Below are 21,935 nucleotides of genomic sequence, written 5' to 3'. Positions count from 1 at the left end.
CTGCGATTGTGTTTTTACAGGTGAATATGCATCCAGGCTATTTAAAACGCTTCACGTCTATCCGTGACATTTAAAAAATGGACTCCCTGAGGGTAAACTTTGCCAATTGCCTTCCCATTAGTTTTGTCTCTGTGTTTTAGGAGAGGGGTTGGATTACAGACTATTCTAAAAGCCATACTGCTTAGATAAAACAGAGCACCCTGCCTCGGCTAGTCTCTTGCACTGTGTGACATTTCAAGGTTTAAAAATGGAGAGAGAAAAATAGGAATTAAGTGTTGTTGTTTAAATGCCTTTGTTCATTTTTCAGGTGGTATGACAGTAGCACTTGTGTAGGGCATACTGAAGAGAGAGAGAGAGAGAGGAGAGAGAGCAGTTTCTGTCTCTTTTGCTCTCTCTGTATCTTGCTTTGCTTTTTCATTCCTTCCTCTCTCTATTTCTCCCTCTCAGTCTCTCCCTCTCAGTCTCTCCCTCTCAGTCTCTCCCTCTCAGTCTCTCCCTCTCTCCATCTCTGTCTCTCCGTCTCTATTCGGTTGCGCGGTGAACAAAGATCATGCACCGACCAGCATCGCTGACGGTAAAGCGCCATCTGTACGGACGCGTGGCAGGCGCCGTAATCCGCCCAACGCAGGTTGTCGTGGAGACGGATGGCAGGGCTAGGTCGCCGCAGGTGTGAGAGCCGGTGCCGTAGGAGCAGAACCCTTCCAAGGGGGTGTGAGAGAGGGGGGTGGTGAAGGCAGGGGGAGCAGGGAGGTGGGCCACTAAGTCTCTGACACCCAGGAAGACTCAGGGAGAGAAAGCACCACCATTCACCATCCCTCTCTCTCTGCATCATCATCACATACATCTCAAATGCTCCTCCATGTGCTTTCAATGTGACTTAAAAATATATATGTATAGTTATTTACAAGCATTATGTTGTGCTTCCCATGATTGCTAACATAACTATGGTGTTCGCAGCGTAATGGTTTAACAGTTATGTTGGTGGTGAGTTTGAGGACAGGATATGGTGCAGTAGCCCGACTTTCTCAACCTTATTCCAGGATGTTGCTACAGAAAATGGCCTCCAGTGTAGGAAATTAAGTCTTAAACCACATAATAGAGATATGATGCTCAGCTGGGGCCTCGTTTTTTTGGGCTGCGGCCCTCACAGAACAATCCAGTGATTGAGATGGATAGGGAGTACAAATGAATCACCACAACTCACGAACCAATCAGCTGCCCAGGCATATAGTTACACTGCTTACAATCCTTTTAATGCAAATGGAAAGCATACTACACCATGCCCTGTTATGTCAGATGTAAACATTGCTGTGGGCCTCAGCTATTACATTTACATGTTAGTCATTTAGCAGGCGCTCTTAGTGACTTACAGTTGGTGCATTCCCCTTAAGAAAGCTAGGTGAGACAACCACATATCTCAGTCATAGTAAGTACATTTTTCCTCAATAAAGTAGCAATCAGAAAATCCAGTGCTAGTAGTAAAAAGTAAAGTGCGAGTGTTAGTTCACGAAAGGCAAGGGTGTTTGTTTTTTTGAGAAATATGTATTTTATATTCAGCAAATGTATGTTGGTTTCAACTTTACAGTATGTTGAATCAGTGCATGTTGGTACAGGTCCACTGATCACTGATTACAATATTAAATTTCTCCTTAACTAACTTCTTCTATGGGAGCTTCATTTGGCAGGGCAAGTCAATATGTGCACAGTAAGGGTCAACTCCCAAAGGAATACTCACTATAGAGGAGCAGTATGCCGTACTTACTACTTCAATGGTGGGTTACCTATTTCCCTATGTAGGTGAGATAAAAATAGGGAAGGAGTCAAAGGGAAAGACAACATCAAAAAACGAAAACAAAAGGTACCACTCTCTGCTGCCAGCCTAAACGCATACAAATTGCTGTTGATTCGTTTTTTATTGGGTGTGCGTTTATCCGGCGGTATCCTGGGCTTCCATGGAACAGCGAGGCCCTGTGCGCGCGCACACACACACACACACACACACACACACACACACACACACACACACACACACACACACACACACACACACACACACACACACACACACACACACACACACACACACACACACACACACACACACACACACACACACACACACACACACACACACACACACACACACACACACACACACACACACACACACACACACACACACACACACACAGGCAGGGCCGGGCTCTTCAGGTGTTCATTTGAATAGAAAGAGCTGAACGAGGCCTTGCGTAATTGATCCCCTGGGAGAGAGGATGTCTAAGCCTGCAGAACCCACTTCTATCCCAATTACACACACAAGGCGCGCAAATACACAGGCCCGGGTACAGTTGCACACACACACACACACACAACCCTCCCAAAAGCACAGCCAGGACCGATCAGATTGTTAAAATCTAAACCAACTCCAGGGTAGCCACTATGTCCACACAATTAATGACACTGTATGTAAACATTGTTCAATAAGAGCCTTTCTCAGCAACAAACCCACATGATGGCTATCAACACTGAACCACATCCACAGTGTGTAAAAGTAAAGAAAAAAACACTCCTCCCCAACCCCACCATTCAAAATGGCCTCCACATGCCTCATCCTATCCTATCAGGTCAGAGCACAGCACAGCCCAAGCCATGCGGTGTCATTCATAGACACTGTGTCCCAAATGGCACCCTATTCCTTATATAGTACACTACATTTGACCAAAAAATGCACTATATAGGGAATAGGGTGCCTATTGGGACTCAGCTTCCTCTTCTCCTCAGAGCTGAATTTAATAAAAGCGGTGTTGACAGCAGGGCGCGGCGGTCCCTGACGGGTTCAGGCATGGGGCAGCCATGATGGAGCACCAGTCTGTTAATTACTGAGTACCTCTGAGGCTCCTCACCTGGCCCTCTGCATGCTCCACACGCTCCGAACGCCACGCCCGTCATTACCCCCCACCCACCCTTGAGCCCACAAACACCACGCCTGAGCCAAACAGGTGCCGATCACTGTGCCACCCGCGTCCGCCACGCTCCTCTGCCCATCACACACACACACACCGCTAGCATACGCATGCGCGGGTATACACACACATAACCTGCCAGGGAGCAGAGAACTAGGATACAGCCAGGGCCTCCTAGAGCCAGGGCCTCACACTGCATGTTAACACACACACGCACACAAACACAGCACGCGATTCAGAGGGATAAACTAGGGGACAACAAGGGGGTACTCAATGGAATGGATAACAAAAGTGAATGCCATAATAACGTATTCTCTGGTATGGTTGAGTCGTACAGTATGGATAAGTGGACAGGTGAAGTGTGATGAGTGAATATCATGACACTGACAGTGGATGTTCTCATGCCAACACTGCTCCGGAACCACATAATGGTGAGGAGTGGATTCCATGACCTCTCAAGCAGTGTTGTCTGTTCTGCGGAGGGACACTGGCATCATGGGGGCATCATGGCATCTGCTATGATTAACGCTTGTCCACTACTATCATCCCCTCACTTCAACCCCCTCTCCCCTCACTTCGACCCCCCTCTCTCTTGCCCCTCTCTCTCACCACTTTCTCTCCCCAATTTCTCTCCCCCCTCTCAGGCCTGGCGTAGGGAGTGTAGGGGGAACAGACCTGACCCCCCTTCCCTCCTCTCTCTCCCCCTTCCTTTCCCCCCTCTCAGGCCTGGCTTGGGGACGGTGGGGGGACTATAGGGGTAACAGCTGCCCCCAGCTTGTCTGTCCATGACTGGCTGGCCAGCACTTTATTAGTGGCTGTCCAGGACTCCAGCTGATCCTCTCCCATGCAGGGCCCCTGTCACACTGATGTCTTCATCGCTAAGCGGAGCAGACACCCGGCTCCCGGAACTGGCAGCTACTGGAGGTGACAACAAATCCAATTATCTACCCTCAATGGCGTCTGCCCGGCCGGGACCACAGGGGTTAGAGCTGACAGGGGACAGAGGTATGGGATGGGGGGACAGAGGGACGGAGGACACACACAGGAAAAGTTTCAGTAAAGGAAAGGAGTATTTCAAGAGGATTAAAACAGAGGGAGTAAGAACATGAGAGGGCGAGTCACTTAAAGAAGATCGCTAGTGAGTGGGAGAAGGGGAGAAAGAGTCACACTAACAATGCCTTTGTGGAGAGGTGATAGAGTTAATTCACAGCAGTGTGCTTCCCTGATACTGTCTATACTGGGGATCTGTTAGCAATATTACCACCGCCTACTTATGTGAGAAAACACTGGGACAATCTGGAGAAACACATGCTACAGTATACAGCACCGTACACCACTCCATGTGTGTCAAACAATTACATAATTTACAGAGAATTTGAAAGTGATTTTTCGAAAGAAAGAAAGAAAGAAAGAAAGAAAGAAAGGACAGAAAAAAAAGGACAGAAAGAAAGGACAGAAAGAAAGGACAGAAAGGTCACCCTCAAAACTGGGGTGTTACTATTATATGATCCATCTATGACAGGTTTGTAACACACCACAGTTAGAGAAGTGTTAATGTGCCCTAGACAATGCTTCCTTAATGAGTTTACAACTTTATTTTCATAGGATGAAATTGGCATAATGGTATAGATGAGGAGCTTAAACACAATGGCTGAGTCCCAAATGTCAACCTTTTTCCCTACAAAGTGCACTACTTTTGATTAGAGCCCTATGGGCCTTGGTCAAAAGTAGCGCACTACATAGGGAATAGGGTGCTATTTGGACGCAAATAATCAGCACTGCATGGCTCTCAGAGTCTGTGTCCTGTATTTAACATTAATTCAATTAAATCTCCATAAACAAATTGGTTGATGGGGCGGACTGGGACATGTTAAGTGCTGATCATAAGGGCAGAGTATTGATCTGTTATCAGACAGACCATCCCAGCAGAGCTAAAGGTGAAGGAGACCTGGAGGAAGCGTGGGGAATTATCACCACTCCAGGGGGGTCTGAGGATAGAGAGAGGGTGTAAGCCACAGAGGTAACCTGCCAACTCATCTCCCCTCCCTCCCTCACCTACCACTCCTCACCCCCTCTCCTCTCGTCTTCCACCATAGGGGAAGTGTCTCAACTTATTTCCTCTCTCCCTCTCTCTGCCGCTGGGCCGGCCCAGCCGATTGCTCAGCCATTAGAGTGTCTCTCCTCCCCGGCTCCATCGGCCAACCGCCAAGGTCGCCGCTCCTCCTCTCCCTGACAGACACTCAGACAGGGGGACTTCGTATGGGCGCAGAGCGGGGTGGGGGTGGTGGAGCACTCACCATCATTGGGGCAAGTGACTGAATTGAAGACAATTAAATATCCATATTTCTACCCAAATCCTCCTCAGCTAGTGTGGATCGGCCAATTTCTTCCTTCTCAGCAGCTGAGAAAGCAGGCAGCAGCCATTTGAAAGTGAAAGGGATGGTTTGGTTCTCAGTGGGGAGAGAGAGCGCTTCATGGTATTCAGATGAGCGGGTGTCAGGCTCTCTGGGTTCTACGATGGGTGACTGGTGACTCGGGGGCGTTTGAGCGTAGAGCACCAGGACATGCCCACAGAGGCGCTCCCATCCGACACCCCTACTTATGCATCGCATATATTTATATATGTGTGTGTGTGTGTGTGTATATATATATATATATATATAAATAAATATATATATATATATATATATATATATATATATATATATATATATATATATACACACACACACACACACATACACACACATATACAGTGCATTCGGAAAGTATTCAGACCCCTTGACATTTTCCACATTTTGTTACGTTACAGCCTTATTCTAACATGGATTAAATAAATAAAATTCAGCGTCAATCTACACACAATAGCCCATAACGAAGAAGCAAAAACAGTTTTTTTGAAAATTTTGCAAATTTATAAAATATAAAAACAGAAATACCTTATTTACACATGTATTCAGACCCTTTGCTACGAGACTCGAAATTGAGCTCAGGTGCATCCTGTTTCCATTGATCATCGTTGAGATGTTTCTACAACTTGATTGGAGTCCACCTGTGGTAAATTCAATTGATTGGACATGATTTGGAAAGGCACACATCTGTCTATATATGGTCCCACAGTTGACAGTGCATGTCAGAGCAAAAACCAAAACATGAGGTTGAAGGAATTGTCCTTAGCGCTCCGAGACAGGATTGTGTCGAGGCACAGATCTGGGGAAGGGTACCAAAACATTTCTTCAGAATTGAAGGTCCCCAAGAACACAGTGGCCTCCATCATTCTTAAATGGAAGAAGTTTGGAACCACCAAGACTCTTCCTAGAGCTGGCTGCCCGGCCAAACTGAGCAATCGGGGTAGAAGGTCCTTGGCCAGGGAGGTGACCAAGAACCCGATGGTCACTCTGACAGAGCTCCTCTGTGGAAATGGGAGAACCTTCCAGAAGGACAACCATCTCTGCAGCACTCCACCAATCAGGCCTTTATGGTAGAGTGGCCAAACGGAAGCCACTCCTCATTAAAAGTACATGACAGCCCGCTTGGAGTTTGCCAAAAGGCACCTAAAGGACTCTCAGACCATGAGAAATAAGATTATCTGGTCTGATGAAAGCAAGATTGAACTCTTTGGCCTGAATGCCAAGCGTCACGTCTGAAGGAAACCTGGCACCATCCCTAAGGTGAAGCATGGTGATGGCAGCATAAATGCTGTGGGGATGTTTTTCAGCGGCAGGGACTGGGAGACTAGTCAGGAATGGGGGAAAGATTAATGGCGCAAAGTACAGAGAGATCCTTGATGAAAACCTGCTCCAGAGCGCTCTGGACCTCAGACTGGGGTGAAAGTTCACCTTCCAACACGACAACGACCCTAAGCACACAGCCAAGACAACGCAAGTCTCTGAATGTCCTTGAGTGGCCCAGCCAGAGCCTGGACTTGAACCCAATCTAGCATCTCTGGAGAGACCTAAAAAAAGCTGTGCAGCAATGCTCCCCACCCAACCTGACAGAGCTTGAGAGGATCTGCAAAGATGAATGGGAGAAACTCCCCAAATACAGGTGTGCCAAGGTTGTAGTGTCATACCCAAGAAGACTCGAGGCTGTAATCGCTGCCAAAGGTGCTTCAACAAAGTACTGAGTAAAGGGTCTGAATAATAATACAAATGTAATATTTCAGTTTTTTACTTTAATACGTTTGCAAAACATTCTAAAAACCTGTTTTTGCTTTGTCATTATGGGGTATTATGTGTAGATTGATGAGGGGAAAAAACAATTTAATCAATTTTAGAATAAGGCTGTAAGGTAACAGAATGTGGAAAAAGTGAAGGGGTCTGAACTCTTTTCGAATGCACTGTGTATATATATATATATATACATACATACAGTATATAAACACACTGTACCCCCCTCTTATGCAGAGCGGTATGATATAAATTGCAGAACTTTCTCTGTTTTTTGGTCATTATAAAAACACTGTTTGAATGAATGAACCACGTGTGTTTGAATGCACTTGTGTTAGGACAGTTGAGGTAGACCATCATCAGAGAGAGAAGGAAATGAAGCCCTATGGGCCCTGGTTAAAGGTGCACTATAAAGGGAACTCTATGGCTTGTGAGAGTCAAAGCTACAGTGGGGGAAAAAAGTATTTAGTCAGCCACCAATTGTGCAAGTTCTCCCACTTAAAAAGATGAGAGAGGCCTGTAATTTTCATCATAGGTACACGTCAACTATGACAGACAAAATGAAAAACTAAAATCCAGAAAATCACATTGTAGGATTTTTAATGAATTTATTTGCAAATTATGGTGGAAAATAAGTATTTGGTCAATAACAAAAGTTTCTCAATACTTTGTTATATACCCTTTGTTGGCAATGACACAGGTCAAACGTTTTCTGTAAGTCTTCACAAGGTTTTCACACACTGTTGCTGGTATTTTGGCCCATTCCTCCATGCAGATCTCCTCTAGAGCAGTGATGTTTTGGGGCTGTCGCTGGGCAACACGGACTTTCAACTCCCTCCAAAGATTTTCTATGGGGTTGAGATCTGGAGACTGGCTAGGCCACTCCAGGACCTTGAACAACCTTCGTTGCCCGGGCGGTGTGTTTGGGATCATTGTCATGCTGAAAGACCCAGCCACGTTTAATCTTCAATGCCCTTGCTGATGGAAGGAGGTTTTCACTCAAAATCTCACGATACATGGCCCCATTCATTCTTTCCTTTACACGGATCAGTCGTCCTGGTCCCTTTGCAGAAAAACAGCCCCAAATCATGATGTTTCCACCCCCATGCTTCACAGTAGGTATGGTGTTCTTTGGATGCAACTCAGCATTCTTTGTCCTCCAAACACGACGAGTTGAGTTTTTACCAAAAAGTTCTATTTTGGTTTCATCTGACCATATGACATTCTCCCAATCCTCTTCTGGATCATCCAAATGCACTCTAGCAAACTTCAGACGGGCCTGGACATGTACTGGCTTAAGCAGGGGGACACGTCTGGCACTGCAGGATTTGAGTCCCTGGCGGCGTAGTGTGTTACTGATGGTAGGCTTTGTTACTTTGGTCCCAGCTCTCTGCAGGTCATTCACTAGGTCCCCCCCGTGTGGTTCTGGGATTTTTGCTCACCATTCTTGTGATCATTTTGACCCCACAGGGTGAGATCTTGCGTGGAGCCCCAGATCGAGGGAGATTATCAGTGGTCTTGTATGTCTTCCATTTCCTAATAATTGCTCCCACAGTTGATTTCTTCAAACCAAGCTGCTTACCTATTGCAGATTCAGTCTTCCCAGCCTGGTGCAGGTCTACAATTTTGTTTCTGGTGTCCTTTGACAGCTCTTTGGTCTTGGCCATAGTGGAGTTTGGAGTGTGACTGTTTGAGGTTGTGGACAGGTGTATTTTATACTGATAACAAGTTCAAACAGGTGCCATTAATACAGGTAACGAGTGGAGGACAGAGGAGCCTCTTAAAGAAGAAGTTACAGGTCTGTGAGAGCCAGAAATCTTGCTTGTTTGTAGGTGACCAAATACTTATTTTCCACCATAATTTGCAAATAAATTCATTAAAAATCCTACAATGTGATTTTCTGGAGAAAAAAAATAAGTCAATTAATTTCAAAATAAGTCAATCAAAATCAATTTGTCTGTCATAGTTGACGTGTACCTATGATGAAAATTACAGGCCTCTCTCATCTTTTTGAGAGGGAGAACTTGCACAATTGGCGGCTGACTAAATACTTTTTTTCCCCACTGTATATGACACTGACAATTCAGTCTGAAACATATGTATTGCATAGCCCCTATGTATGTAGTTCATGACCTCATAATAACCATACACATAGTGTTTCAGAGATGCTAAATTAACAAGAACACCCTCGTGCCAGCCTTTAAAAGACCAAACGTGCACTTGAGTTTTTTTTCTCATACATATTGCCACCCTCTCTCCCAACACCTCCTTTCTCCTCTCCATCTCCCTCTCTTCCACAACCTAAAAAACAGCCCTCTGTACTTCCTGAGAAAGTGTGGGTCACACCTCTGACTGCTGAGAAGTGTTGGAGAGGAGAGGAGGAGCCATTAAAATGACAGCAAGACAGAGCAAGTGTGACACATCAAAGGGCCCGGAAAGAGCTCCGAAACGGCACAACGCAACCCCTGCTTCATACATACAGCCCCCTCCCCCTCCTTCCTCCCCCCAGAGCAGCAGGGGGAACAAAGGGATACGGCACGCAGTACATGGTCAACAGAGACCCCCAGAAGACTACGACTGTGTAGTCTGCCTCTGTTCTGGCCCGCTCCCGGATCCCTCCTACCCGGGCCCACTCCCCCCTTCTCCACCTCCCCCCGGACACAAACACATAGTCCTCCCCCGTGACTACACGTCCGATGATTACACTATCCCCCCCCCACCCCAAACACACATGCTCAGAGGGGCTAATTAAGGCTTTAATATGCAAATGAGAGTAGCAGTAAATTACACAGCTGGCAAATATGCCTATTTTTCCCTGAAAATAAATCAGGAGTGCAGCGAGCTACGAGTGTGTTGTTGTGTTTGTGTTTGAGAGACACTGGTTTATTTTCTGTTTGAGACGCTCCCACTATTGTACCCTCTGAGGTACTACTCGCAGCTCTAATGGTGATGGTTACAGTTGGAGTTCAGTAGTAGATGTCAGAAAAAGTGGTCGGAGTAGTCTTCTGAGTTAGGGTAATGTGCAAAATGTAGAAGTCATCGTTAAAGCCTCTGTGCCTCTCTTATTGCAGCGATGCGGTGAAAAGTAGGGATGGTCTGAATGGCAGTTCGCACTCTGTGTGAGAGCTCCATCTCTGAGGCATCATCTCTGTGGTTCTGGGTGGGTTGGGTGGCGTAAGTCTGTGTCCCAAATGGCACCCTTTTCATTAGATAGTGCACTACTTTTAACCAGGGCCCGTAGGGAATATGCCATGTGGGACCCAACCTCTGCTGTGGTCTCTGGAGCACTGGGCTGGCTCTGCCTATGATGATGCAGCCCATCACCCCTCTGAACCTGAACCTGAGCGCTGACTACATGCATGGACAGGTTGTCCTATCCCAGCCGTCAAACAGCCAGCCGCCGTGACTGACCAAGCCAAAGGAGAGGGGTCCCCAAAGAACATCTACCCCAATGACTGCCTCCTCCTCCCTTTCTTACTGCACCCCTGTGTGATAAAGAGGGGGCCCCCCAAAACAGCTCCCCAGAGACCCCCTCCACATCCCCCTCCCTTCACACCCGTACCCCTCTACCAATGCCCCAATGCCATCACACAAAGCAACAAAATAACTTTCCAACACACAACATTCTAAAACAGCTTCCAAAAGGCGGTGTCCTCCACTCTGTATCTTTCCCCACAGAGTCCCAACTCAAGTAACCCTAGACCACCTCCTGTTCTCTGCACCCCTACCTGTTCTCCTAATTATCACTCTGTGTAGGGAACTACACTTTCAATGACAACCTAGTCCACATATTCAACTTCCTCACTGTGCCCTTTCACTGTAGAGCAGAGACGTTCTACATTTACATTTTAGTCATTTAGCAGACTGCATACATTGTACTTCCCCCGTGGGAATTGAACCCACAACCCTGGTGTTGCAAGTGCCATGCTCTACCAACTGAGCCACACAGGACATTGACCAACAAACAAAATATCCACACCTCAAACTAGTGATTAAGAGGCAGCTGCTAAATTAAGTTTGATGAAGAGATGTGCTGTGTCCAAAATGGCATCTTATTTCTTATATAATGCACTACATAGGGAAAAGGGTGACCATTTGGTACACAGCCCATGTAGTTTGTTTATTAGGCAGGTTGATAAGCAGGATAAACAGCCTCTCTTCACCTTGCAGCCTTCCAGGCAGGGAAGCAGCGGCTACAGATAACTACTCGCACTGAATGTTGCTTTTCATAAAGCTGCTGGCTCAATGAATATTTTAGATGGGTAAATAATTAATAATTAACGGCAAACAGGCCAATGATCAAATGGAGCAATGCGGCAACAGACATGAAAAATCTGACGCTTGTAAACAAAGATGCAAGGACCCAGATTTCCTCCCATCCCTCCGAGTCCCAGGCCCTGCCACCTTTTTGCCTTTTAAATATGCGCATCCACAATTGAACCACATACACATAGCCACACACACACACACACCACATACGGGCAGACCAACGGCATCACATGCCCACTCTTTTACAGACACACATATACTCCCACACACATACCCAGTCATTTTTCTTTTGAAAAATGAAATTTTCACATTTCTTTGCGACCCGGGGAATACAGCGGGACTGAGTGAGGAACACTTGATCTGGTCCCCCGCTGCTTTCTGATGGAAAGATTTGCTTTTTAATACAATCGTCACTCTTCCCACCTGGATCAGCCGCGCCCGCCAAGACAAATCCCAGCTGTGTGACTCCAAACCTTACGACGGCACAGCGCAAAAATATTCCTTATTACCATGCCTTAAACATCCAGGACTGAAACCACAGTAACTCCTGTCTCTACAATAGAAATGTTAATCATAAGGCTCTCTGTCTGATGCTAGGCATGAAATGCTTTTCTCTAACAAGGAATTTATTTCTGTCCCCATTAAAATTGATACAGTACCTGGCCTGGTATAGATACACATTCACAGTATGCACAGTACGTTAACCTATCATCATTTCAAATAATAGCTCCCCATTTTTCCCCACATATACTGTATATCCATTTGACTTCTGTCGCCAGGGAAGAAATTGAATAGAATTTGAATTAAATGAATAAACACCTAAATAAAACTGCAAACACTAAAATAAAACAAGTTTAGAGCCCCATCCACACGAAGCCATTGGAGTTAATTTTAAAGTAAGCATTCCGTTCCTTGGAGATTTTAATTAATGCTTTAATATGCAAATACGTTAGCCGAGATAAAATCATGACAAACAGATGGCAAGTGCGGGTAATTATTTAGTGAATCCAGCAGGGGACTGTATTAAGGTAGTGGCAGAATAGTTCTCCTCAGGCCTTCACAGACATATACAGAGGCAACATTGACGTATCACCATGGATTACTTTTCAGTGTGTCTTTATCTGACTTTTCATTCTGAACTTTAACATGACCAACCAATGGCTGTGGATGAAAGTATTCATATTGAAGTTGTGGCAGCATCGTTCTCCTCAGGTCTTCAGAGAGACACAGAGGACAAAAAGGTAATGACGCTGAAGACGTATCGCAACACTTAATCGCCATGGATGACTTTTTAGTGTCCAACTTCTAATTCTGACCCTGGTCAAAAGTAGTGCACTATATAGGGAAAGGGTGCTATGATCAAAAGTAGTGCTCTAAATAGGGAATAGGGTACAATTTCAGACATTCGAGGCTGATGTACCTGTTCCTGTTTGGGTGTGTGGTCCAGGTCCAGTGAGGTGAGGCTGTGGTTGATTCGTAAGGCCAGAGAGAGGGCCATGAGACCTCCAGCCCTGACCTCGTTCTCACGCACGTCCAGACGCTGGATCTGACGGCTCTCAGCTAGGAACTCAGCCAACGCCACAGCACCTACACACACACACACATTTATAGTAACACAGCAGCATGAAGAGATAGCAAAACACACAAAATAACATGAGTGACGACTTCGTGAAAGGTGAGTGTACCTTCACAGGTGATGTGTGTGTGTTTCAGTTCTAGCTGTAGAAGTGAGTGGTTCATCATCAGAGATTCCCTCAGTGTGTGGATACCTCTGTTCTGCAGGTTATTCTCCCCCAGGTTCAATGTCTCCAGAGTCTTTAGGACAGGCTGGAATACAGCACAAACACAAGGCCACAGGTCATACTCTGTGTGCATCCTGATTTCTCTATATAGTGCACTAGGGTATACAGTAGGTTACCATTTGGCACACAGCCTATATCCTCTACCTGAATATAACATCCAATAAAATATGACAATTCTGACATTCTTGTAGAACCACCACTAGTGAAGCAGGGTCAATACATTTGAACATTCAACTACATTTTCCGATATTTTGCAGCAAGTTCTTTATGGTGTTTATGAATCTGTTACAGGATGTTTAATCTCTTCCTGCCCGTATATAAAAAAAAATGCTAAAGTTCACTATAGTACTTACTATAGAATTATATAGTAAACTGTAGTACAGTATAGAATCATATACTCCACATTGTAGTATCCCTCGATTGTGTAGTTACTGTATAATTGTGTAGTATACTGGAGAATACTATACTACACACTGTAGTATCCTTGATCATGTAGTGCGTACTTTAGAATGTTGTAGCATACTGTGACGAATACCATACATTATACAACGGGTGGGTCTAATCCTGAATGCTGATTGGTTAAAACCACATTCCAGCCGGTGTGTTTTCCACAAGTTACCACCGGTTAAATCTATGAAGTAGCTCAGTTGGCAGAGCATGGCTTGCAACGCCAGGGTTGTGGGTTCGATTCCCACAGGGGGCCAGTATGAAAAATGTATGCACTCACTAACTGTAAGTCGCTCTTGATAAGAGCCTCTGCTAAATGACTAAATTGTAAATGTTAAATACATTGAGATTTGTCAAGAACAAAGTTTAAAATTAATGCCATTGTGGTTCTAGTTCAAACATGTTAGACATTCACAGCTAACCCCCCAAATAAAAAAAAATCATGGTTTTGAGTGTGAGTACCTTTTGAACTCTACAGATATTTTTCTCTCCTACGCCCCGACCACCTTCCATTCTAGCCTGAGCGCAAACCCTTATACTGGCTTTCTAGAGGGCACACCTGACACGAATGTCCTCCCCCGCATCCACGTCACAGAGCAGAGAAACCAAATGGCAGTTCCTTTTGGCTTTACCAGTATAAATCATCAACAATCATCAGACAACCAGTAATACATACCCAGATAGTGGCTTGCTCTACTCAATCATAAATACTTAGGACTTCAAGTCACATATCATCAAAGAGGATCATTTCAAATACCTACCATATTTATGATTGCCTGAGTAGAGCGAGCCACTATCTGGGTATGTATTACTGGTTGTCTGATGATTGTTGATTTATACTGGTACAGCCAAAAGGAACTGCCAGTTGGTTTTTAATCTTTGTACAGAATTCCTAGCCATTGATCATGACTCTCAGTTCCATTAAATTACACATAAGTCATTGGACGAAGGCGCCTTCTGTACGGGGGAGTTTTGTTAAGAGTCCCGACGCTCAATCTAAACATGAACACGCGTTGCTTTCGGTTCAGTTTTGGAAGCATAAGGACCTTATCTTTCATATCAGCGAGAAATCATCATAAAAAAAAGAAGAAGGTTAAATTGAGACACACCTTGTTAGGGTTAGTGTTCCCACACGGCCATATCTCCATGTTACAGTGCTTGTTTACAGAAAACAGACGGAAGATGAGGCGACCACCTGCGCTAATTAGCTCTAGCGTGTAACTCTGGAAGTTTAGCGGAAGTGTGGTTTTGTCGGATTGAGGCACCCATAGCTGTATGGATCTGTGCAAAACTGCTACAGTAAGTTTCTTTTTTATTTAAAGGACTCTTTCTCTCTGATGAAAGATAAGGCCCATATGTTTTGAAAGCCGTATCACAAGCGATGATTATTGACGTTTCTAAACGTTAAAAGTCAGTGTCTGGATTGTAGTTCACTTGAGCCAGTCGTGGGCGAAACTAATGGCTGAAAACTGTAGGGCAGAATGCCTCCTAGAGTTTGAGAGCTACAGAATTCTAAACTCGTGACGTGGATGTGGGGTGATGGCATTCGTGGCAGATGTGCCCTCTACCAATCTCTATGGTCACGTAAGGATGGAGGCCACTCTTTGTGGGGAGAACAAGTATTTGATGCACTGCCAATTTTGCAGGTTTTCCTACTTACAAACCATGTAGAGGTCTTTAATTTCTATCATAGGTACACTTCAACTGTGAGAGACGGAATCTAAAACAAAAATCCAGAAAATCACATTGTATGATTTTTAAGTAATTAATTTGCATTTTATTGCATGACAAAAGTATTTTATCACCTACCAACCAGTAAGAATTCCGGCTCTCACAGACCTGTTAGTTTTTCTTTAAGAAGCCCTCCTGTTCTCCACTCATTACCTGTATTAACTGCACCCGTTTGAACTCGTTACCTGTATAAAAGACACCTGTCCACACACTCAATCAAACAGGCTCCAACCTCTCCACAATTGCCAAGACCAGAGAGCTGTGTAAGGACATCAGGGATAAAATTGTAGACTTGCACAAGGCTGGGATGGCCTACAGGACAATAGGCAAGCAGCTTGGTGAGAAGGCAACAACTGTTGGCGCAATTATTAGAAAATGGAAGAAGTTCAAGATGATGGTCAATCACCCTCAGTCTGGGTCTCCATGCAAGATCTCACCTCGTGGGGCATCAATGATCATGAGGGAGGTGAGGGATCAGCCCAGAACTACACGGCAGGACCTGGTCAATGACCTGAAGAGAGCTGGGACCACAGTCTCAAAGAAAACCATTAGTAACACACTACACCGTCATGGATTAAAATCCTGCAGCGCACGCAAGGTCCCCCTGCTCAAGCCAGCACATGTCCAGGCCCTTCTGAAGTTTGCCAATGACCATCTGGATGATCCAGAGGAGGAATGGGAGAAGGTCATGTAGTCTGATGAGACAAAAATATAGCTTTTTGGTCTAAACTCCACTCACTGTGTTTGGAGGAAGAAGAAGGATGAGTACAACCCCAAGAACACCATCCCAACCGTGAAGCATGGAGGTGGAAACATCATTCTTTGGGGATGCTTTTCTGCAAAGGGGACTGGACGACTGCACCGTATTGAGGGGAGGATGGATGGGGCCATGTATCGCGAGATCTTGGCCAACAACCTCCTTCCCTCAGTAAGAGCATTGAAGATGGGTCGTGGCTGGGTCTTCCAGCATGACAACGACACAAAACACACAGTCAGGGCAACTAAGGAGTGGCTCCGTAAGAAGCATCTCAAGGTCCTGGAGTGGCCTAGCCAGTCTCCAGACCTGAACCCAATAGAAAATATTTGGAGGGAGCTGAAAGTCTGTATTGCCCAGCGACAGCCCCGAAACCTGAAGGATCTGGAGAAGGTCTGTATGGAGGAGTGGGCCAAAATCCCTGCTGCAGTGTGTGCAAACCTGGTCAAGACCTACAGGACACGTATGATCTCTGTAATTGCAAACAAAGGTTTCTGTACCAAATATTAAGTTCTGCTTTTCTGACGTATCAAATACTTATGTCATGCAATAAAATGCAAATTAATTACTTAAAAATCATATAATGTGATTTTCTGGATTTTTGTTTTAGATTCCATCTCTCACAGTTGAAGTGTACCTATGCTAAAAATTACAGACCTCTACATGCTTTGTAAGTAGGAAAACCTGCAAAATTGGAAGTGTATCAAATACTTGTTCTCCCCACTGTACCTCTATGGCAAGGTATTTATATGGGCAGGTTCGAGAGCACCTCCCTTCAATCCAGGCCCTTCACCCAGACAGAGCTGAGTAGTTGAGCATGACAAACAACTCTCACAAACAACAACCAGTCATTCAAATGTGAGTACAAGGCTTTTATCTTATAAAAGAGGATAAGAAGAGGACTCACTCTCCATTGTTTGGTTTGTATAGTTGATATCGGCCACTAATGGCTGTGAAATGCTAACGGCGCAGTCAAACAGCCGTTTTGAGTATTGATCTGTTGTCTTCGGTACTTGTAGTGTTAATGGACACATGTTAATAATTATTGCACTTTTTGTGCATTGCCTTTATGCTAAGTACACTCAAAAAAATGCTGGGTTAAAAACAACTGAATTTGTGTAAATATTGGACAGAACATACATTAGGTTATTTTGACTCAGCCAGTTGGAGGCGTGGCTTAGTAGAGGCATGGCTTTCAGATAGTTATTTTTGGCCACCCGTGAGAGTAAATGTCATTCCAGTTAATCTGTTCTGTTGTATTGTCAACACCTGTTAAGGTTGAGCACTGACACTTTTTTTTAGCTTTAATAAGGATTAAACAAGAGTATCTGTTCCTTAAGTGCCTTTGCACTTCCCAATGTTGGGATAGTTACCACTTCGATATAACATTAAAATAATGTTAATTCAGGGAAAATATGTAATCTGCAAAAATACTCTCATTGGTAGTGAAAGCAACGCCCCCCTTAAGCCACACCTCCAGTCTTATCTGACCCAGTGGATCATAGCTCAGTGACCCAACTGGCTGGGTCAAAAATAACCATATGTGGGTTCTGTCCACTATTTACCCAGTGCTGGGTTGTTTTTATCCCAGCATTTTTTTGAGTGTAGGCCTGTTTTCTGGCTATGCTTGCTACTTTTGTTTATTTTATATTTTGTTTGCTTGCCATGCTATGCTATGTAGCCATTGATAAATTTGCCCGCTATAGCTTCAGCCTACAATGCTATTGTACTCCCTTTCTGGCAATTCATTTTTAACTGCTGCTATATTTATGCATAGCTTTACCCATTTATATGCTTATTGCATTTGCATATTGTCATTGATTATTGCCATTAACAGCCGATTATGTATGTTCATTGCTGTTTTTGCCTGTTATTATTTGCGCTTTTCGATGTCTCCTTTTAGATAAACCATATTCCATACAAAGCCAACCAAGTCTCAATTCAAGACGAGTCTCATGTCAACTGTGAATCATTCCCTGCCATGTATAATCTTCATTACCTGAATCTATAAAGACTCTTAAACTGAACTGCATCTCTGCCTCCGCCTGCTCTTTAACTGGAGTCCCACAGTGTGTGACAGGCTAGGAACCAAAGTTTTGGTCAAATCAAATGTTATTTGCCACATGCGCCGAATGCAACAGGTGTAGACCTTACAGTGAAATGCTTACTTACAAGCCCTTAACCAACAATGCAGTTTTTAAGAAAAAAAAAGAAGTGTTAAGTAAAAAATAGATATGTAAAACATTAAAAATAGCAAATAATTAAAGAGCAGCAGTAAAATAACAGTAGGGAGGCTATATACAGGGGGTACCGGTACAGAGTCAATGTGCGGGGGCACCGGCACAGTGTTTCCCTGTGCACACTTATTAGGGGAGAACATGTAGGAAATGTATAAAAGCACCCCTTGGTCGCATTCAGGTGACAGCTGTGTACCTGGAAGGTCCTTTGTATTTGTATAGGTTGTACAGTGGTGGCGGTGCAGTTTGTTTATTTTGTGACCATGCTGTCTTGAATAAATGTTTAGGGTGTGTTCTATTGTTCTGAATGGTATGTGTTGAGTTTGACCATCAGTGAGTTTATTCATGTAACAATATTCAAGGTGTTCATTATGTAAAGCCACCAATAATGTCCTTCTGTTTTCAGCTGGTTTGTTTGGAGAGGCTTTGCTGGTTTGAGGTCCAGGCAGTTTATTGGCAGCACCCTCCAATAAGGTGACTGTCTTTGTAAAGTAATTTGTATTTCAAAAATCTCTATTGTTCATGTAAATGCAGTGTTAAGTATAATATTGTTTGTCACTGTTTTTGGTCATCTTGTGAAGTTGGTCAGCTGAATCTCTGAAAGCACTGCATTTCAGAAATCCATCAGTGGAGGCTCCTCAGAGGAGGAAGGGGAGGACCATCCTCAGTGAAATTTCATAAAAATAAAAATAGTGAAACACTAAAAAGGTTATCATTTTTTAGATAAAACTATACTAAATATATTAATATGTCACCAAATAATTGATTTAAACACACTTTTTTGCAATGAAGGTCTATTGTAACTTCAACAGCACTCTCTGGGGTAGTCCCGTGTAGCTCAGTTGGTCAAATGTATGCACTCACTAACTGTAAGTCGCTCTAGATAAGAGTGTCTGCTAAATTACTAAAATGTAAATGTACCATGGTGTAGCCGTAGAACAGCCTGCTTCTGTCCTCCTCTGGGTACATTGACTTCAATACAAAACCTAGGAGGCTCGTAGGCTTCACCCCCTTCCATAGACCTACATGGTAATTATGACCACTTCCAGAGGACAACCTCCAACCAATCAAAGCTTTTGCAGTATGAACCGACATGTTGTCCATCCAATCATAGGATTAGGATCAGAGAATGAGTGTGTTGTATTGGGGTTGTGCCGCAGAGCATTATGGGGGGGTTCAATGTGTTGAGAAGCTTGGTGAGTTGGTGACATTATTGGATAGAGATTGAAAAGTGATAGTTGAGCATTGTTAGGATATTATTCAATTCAAATTAGTTTCTTAAAATTACAGGAGAAGGAGGAGGTAGATTATAAATTGTTTTCTTGTTTTTAGAACTTACTTTTTATGCCCAGTTAGTTATTTCAATTTATTTCAATTTGCCTTGCTAACTTCAGTAGCAAGTAGCAGTTTTCTTGTTTTTTTAGCTACCAGCTCGAGTGTGCAGTTTTGGTCGACAACACTACCGACAATTTTGTTGACTTTTCGTTAAAGAACCCCTTTCATTCTCTGGGGTACATGGAAAAGGTGCGAATTAAAACCGAGGGTCGACCTCTGCCTGAGATCAGTTTCATGAAGAAGGATGAAAAGGTGAGGGCGTTCAATACCAATTGGTATCAAAAGTATAGCTGGTTAACAGGGAGCCTTTCATCAAGCCGCCTGTATTGCTGGCCTTGCCTGCTTTTTGGAAAGTCTGAGCCTTGAGCGAAAGGGGGGTACAGTGGCCTGAAGAACATCTATCGTTCAGCTAAACGGCAAAACAAAAGCAGGAAGCATGTAAATGGCCACATCAGATTTAAGCTTCTGGGAAAAAGCTGCATCGATCATGACGAAGGTCTGCATATTCAAACTGCGCAACCCAATGAGAAAGTAAGAAGAAACAGAGATGTTCTCAAGCGGCTTATCAACACCACTGCGTTTTTGGGCATGCAAGAATAGGCTTTTAGAGGACACGACTAGAGGGAAAGTTCTGCTAACAAGGGCAACTACAAGGAGCTTGCAGCGGTAATTGCACATTACGATGCTTTACTTGCTGAACATATGGAACTTTCAACTGTCTTTTCTGGGATGTCGAAATCAATCCAGAATGATTGGATAGCTTCCATCGCATCATCCATAAAAAGTTTGATTAAAGAGAGAGATTGACGCAGAGCATTTTTTCGTGCTCAAGTAGGAATTCCACTTTCCCCCAGTATTTATTTAGCAAAGATGATAACACATAATCACTCCGGACAGACAAGCAAAAACTCATTACATAAATGTTGCAGCAGCCTAGGCTACACCTAAACATTAGAGATCTGACATGCTGTATGTGATGAAAACGAGACAATTCTTCAGTCTGAAGATTTTTTAAAAACACACTTTGTTGTCTCCGTGGGTTCCGCTCCTACAGTGCCTTGCAAAAGTATTCATCCCCCTTGGCGTTTTTCCTATTTTGTTGCGTTACAACCTGTAATTTAAATGGATTTGTATTTCATGTAATGGACATACACAAAATAGTCCAAATTGGTGAAGTGAAATGAAAAAAATAACTTGTTTCAAAAAATTCTAAAAAAAGAATAACGGAAAAGAGGTGCATGCATATGTATTCACCCCTTTTGCTATGAAGCCCCTAAATAAGATCTGGTGCAAAAAATTACCTTCAGAAGTCCCATAATTAGTTAAATAAAGTCCACCTGTGTGCAATCTAAGTGTCACATGATCTGTCACATGATCTCAGTATATATACAGTCGTGGTCAAAAGTTTTGAGAATTACACAAATATTAATTTTCACAAAGTCTGCTGCCTCAGTTTTTATGATGGCAATTTGCATATACTCCAGAATGTTATGAAGAGTGATCAGATGAATTGCAATTAATTGCAAAGTCCCTCTTTGCCATGAAAATGAACTTAATCCCCAAAAAACATTTATACCGCATTTCATGCCTTTTCCAGCATGATGGAGCACCTTGCCATAAGGCAAAAGTGATAACTAAGTGGCTCGGGGAACAAAATATCAACATTTTGGGTCCATGGCCAGGAAACTCCCCAGACCTTAATCCCATTGAGAACTTGTGGTCAATCCTCAAGAGGCGGGTGGACAAACAAAAACCCACAAATTCTGACAAACTCCAAGCATTGATTATGCAAGAATGGGCTGCCATCAGTCAAGATGTGGCCCAGAAGTGAATTGACAGCATGCCAGGGCGGATTGCAGAGGTCTTGAAAAAGAAGGGTCAACACTGCAAATATTGACTCTTTGCATAAACTTAATGTAATTGTCAATAAAAGCCTTTGACACTTATGGAATGCTTGTAATTATACTTCAGTATACCATAGTAACATCTGACAAACTTTTGACCACGACTGTACACCTGTTCTGAAAGGCCCCAGAGTCTGCAACACCACTAAGCAAGGGGCACGACCAAGCGAGCGGCACCATGAAGATCAAGGAGCTCTCCAAACAGGTCAGGGACAAAGTTGTGGAGAAGTGCAGATCATATCCGAAACTTTGAACATCCCACAGAGCACCATTAAATCCATTATTAAAAATGGAAAGAATATGGCACCACAACAAACCTGCCAA

The 21,935-nt window shown here is 43.9% G+C and overlaps 1 protein-coding gene across 1 annotated transcript in view; it reads right to left on the bottom strand.

The window, feature by feature from the left end:
* Positions 1-21,935, bottom strand: part of si:dkey-288a3.2 (protein phosphatase 1 regulatory subunit 37) — a 70,082-nt gene that overhangs the window by 12,892 nt on the left and 35,255 nt on the right. Inside the window, exons 6-7 of the mRNA XM_041847087.1 lie at positions 13,087-13,228; positions 12,822-12,988 (exon numbers count right to left, since the gene is read on the bottom strand). Coding sequence (XP_041703021.1) covers positions 12,822-12,988; positions 13,087-13,228 — 309 coding nt within the window. The remainder of the gene's footprint in view (positions 1-12,821; positions 12,989-13,086; positions 13,229-21,935) is intronic.

This window comes from Coregonus clupeaformis, chromosome 25, assembly GCF_020615455.1.
Source record: "Coregonus clupeaformis isolate EN_2021a chromosome 25, ASM2061545v1, whole genome shotgun sequence".
In the NCBI taxonomy this organism is placed as follows: domain Eukaryota; kingdom Metazoa; phylum Chordata; class Actinopteri; order Salmoniformes; family Salmonidae; genus Coregonus; species Coregonus clupeaformis.
This window is presented reverse-complemented; position numbering and strand designations above follow the sequence as displayed.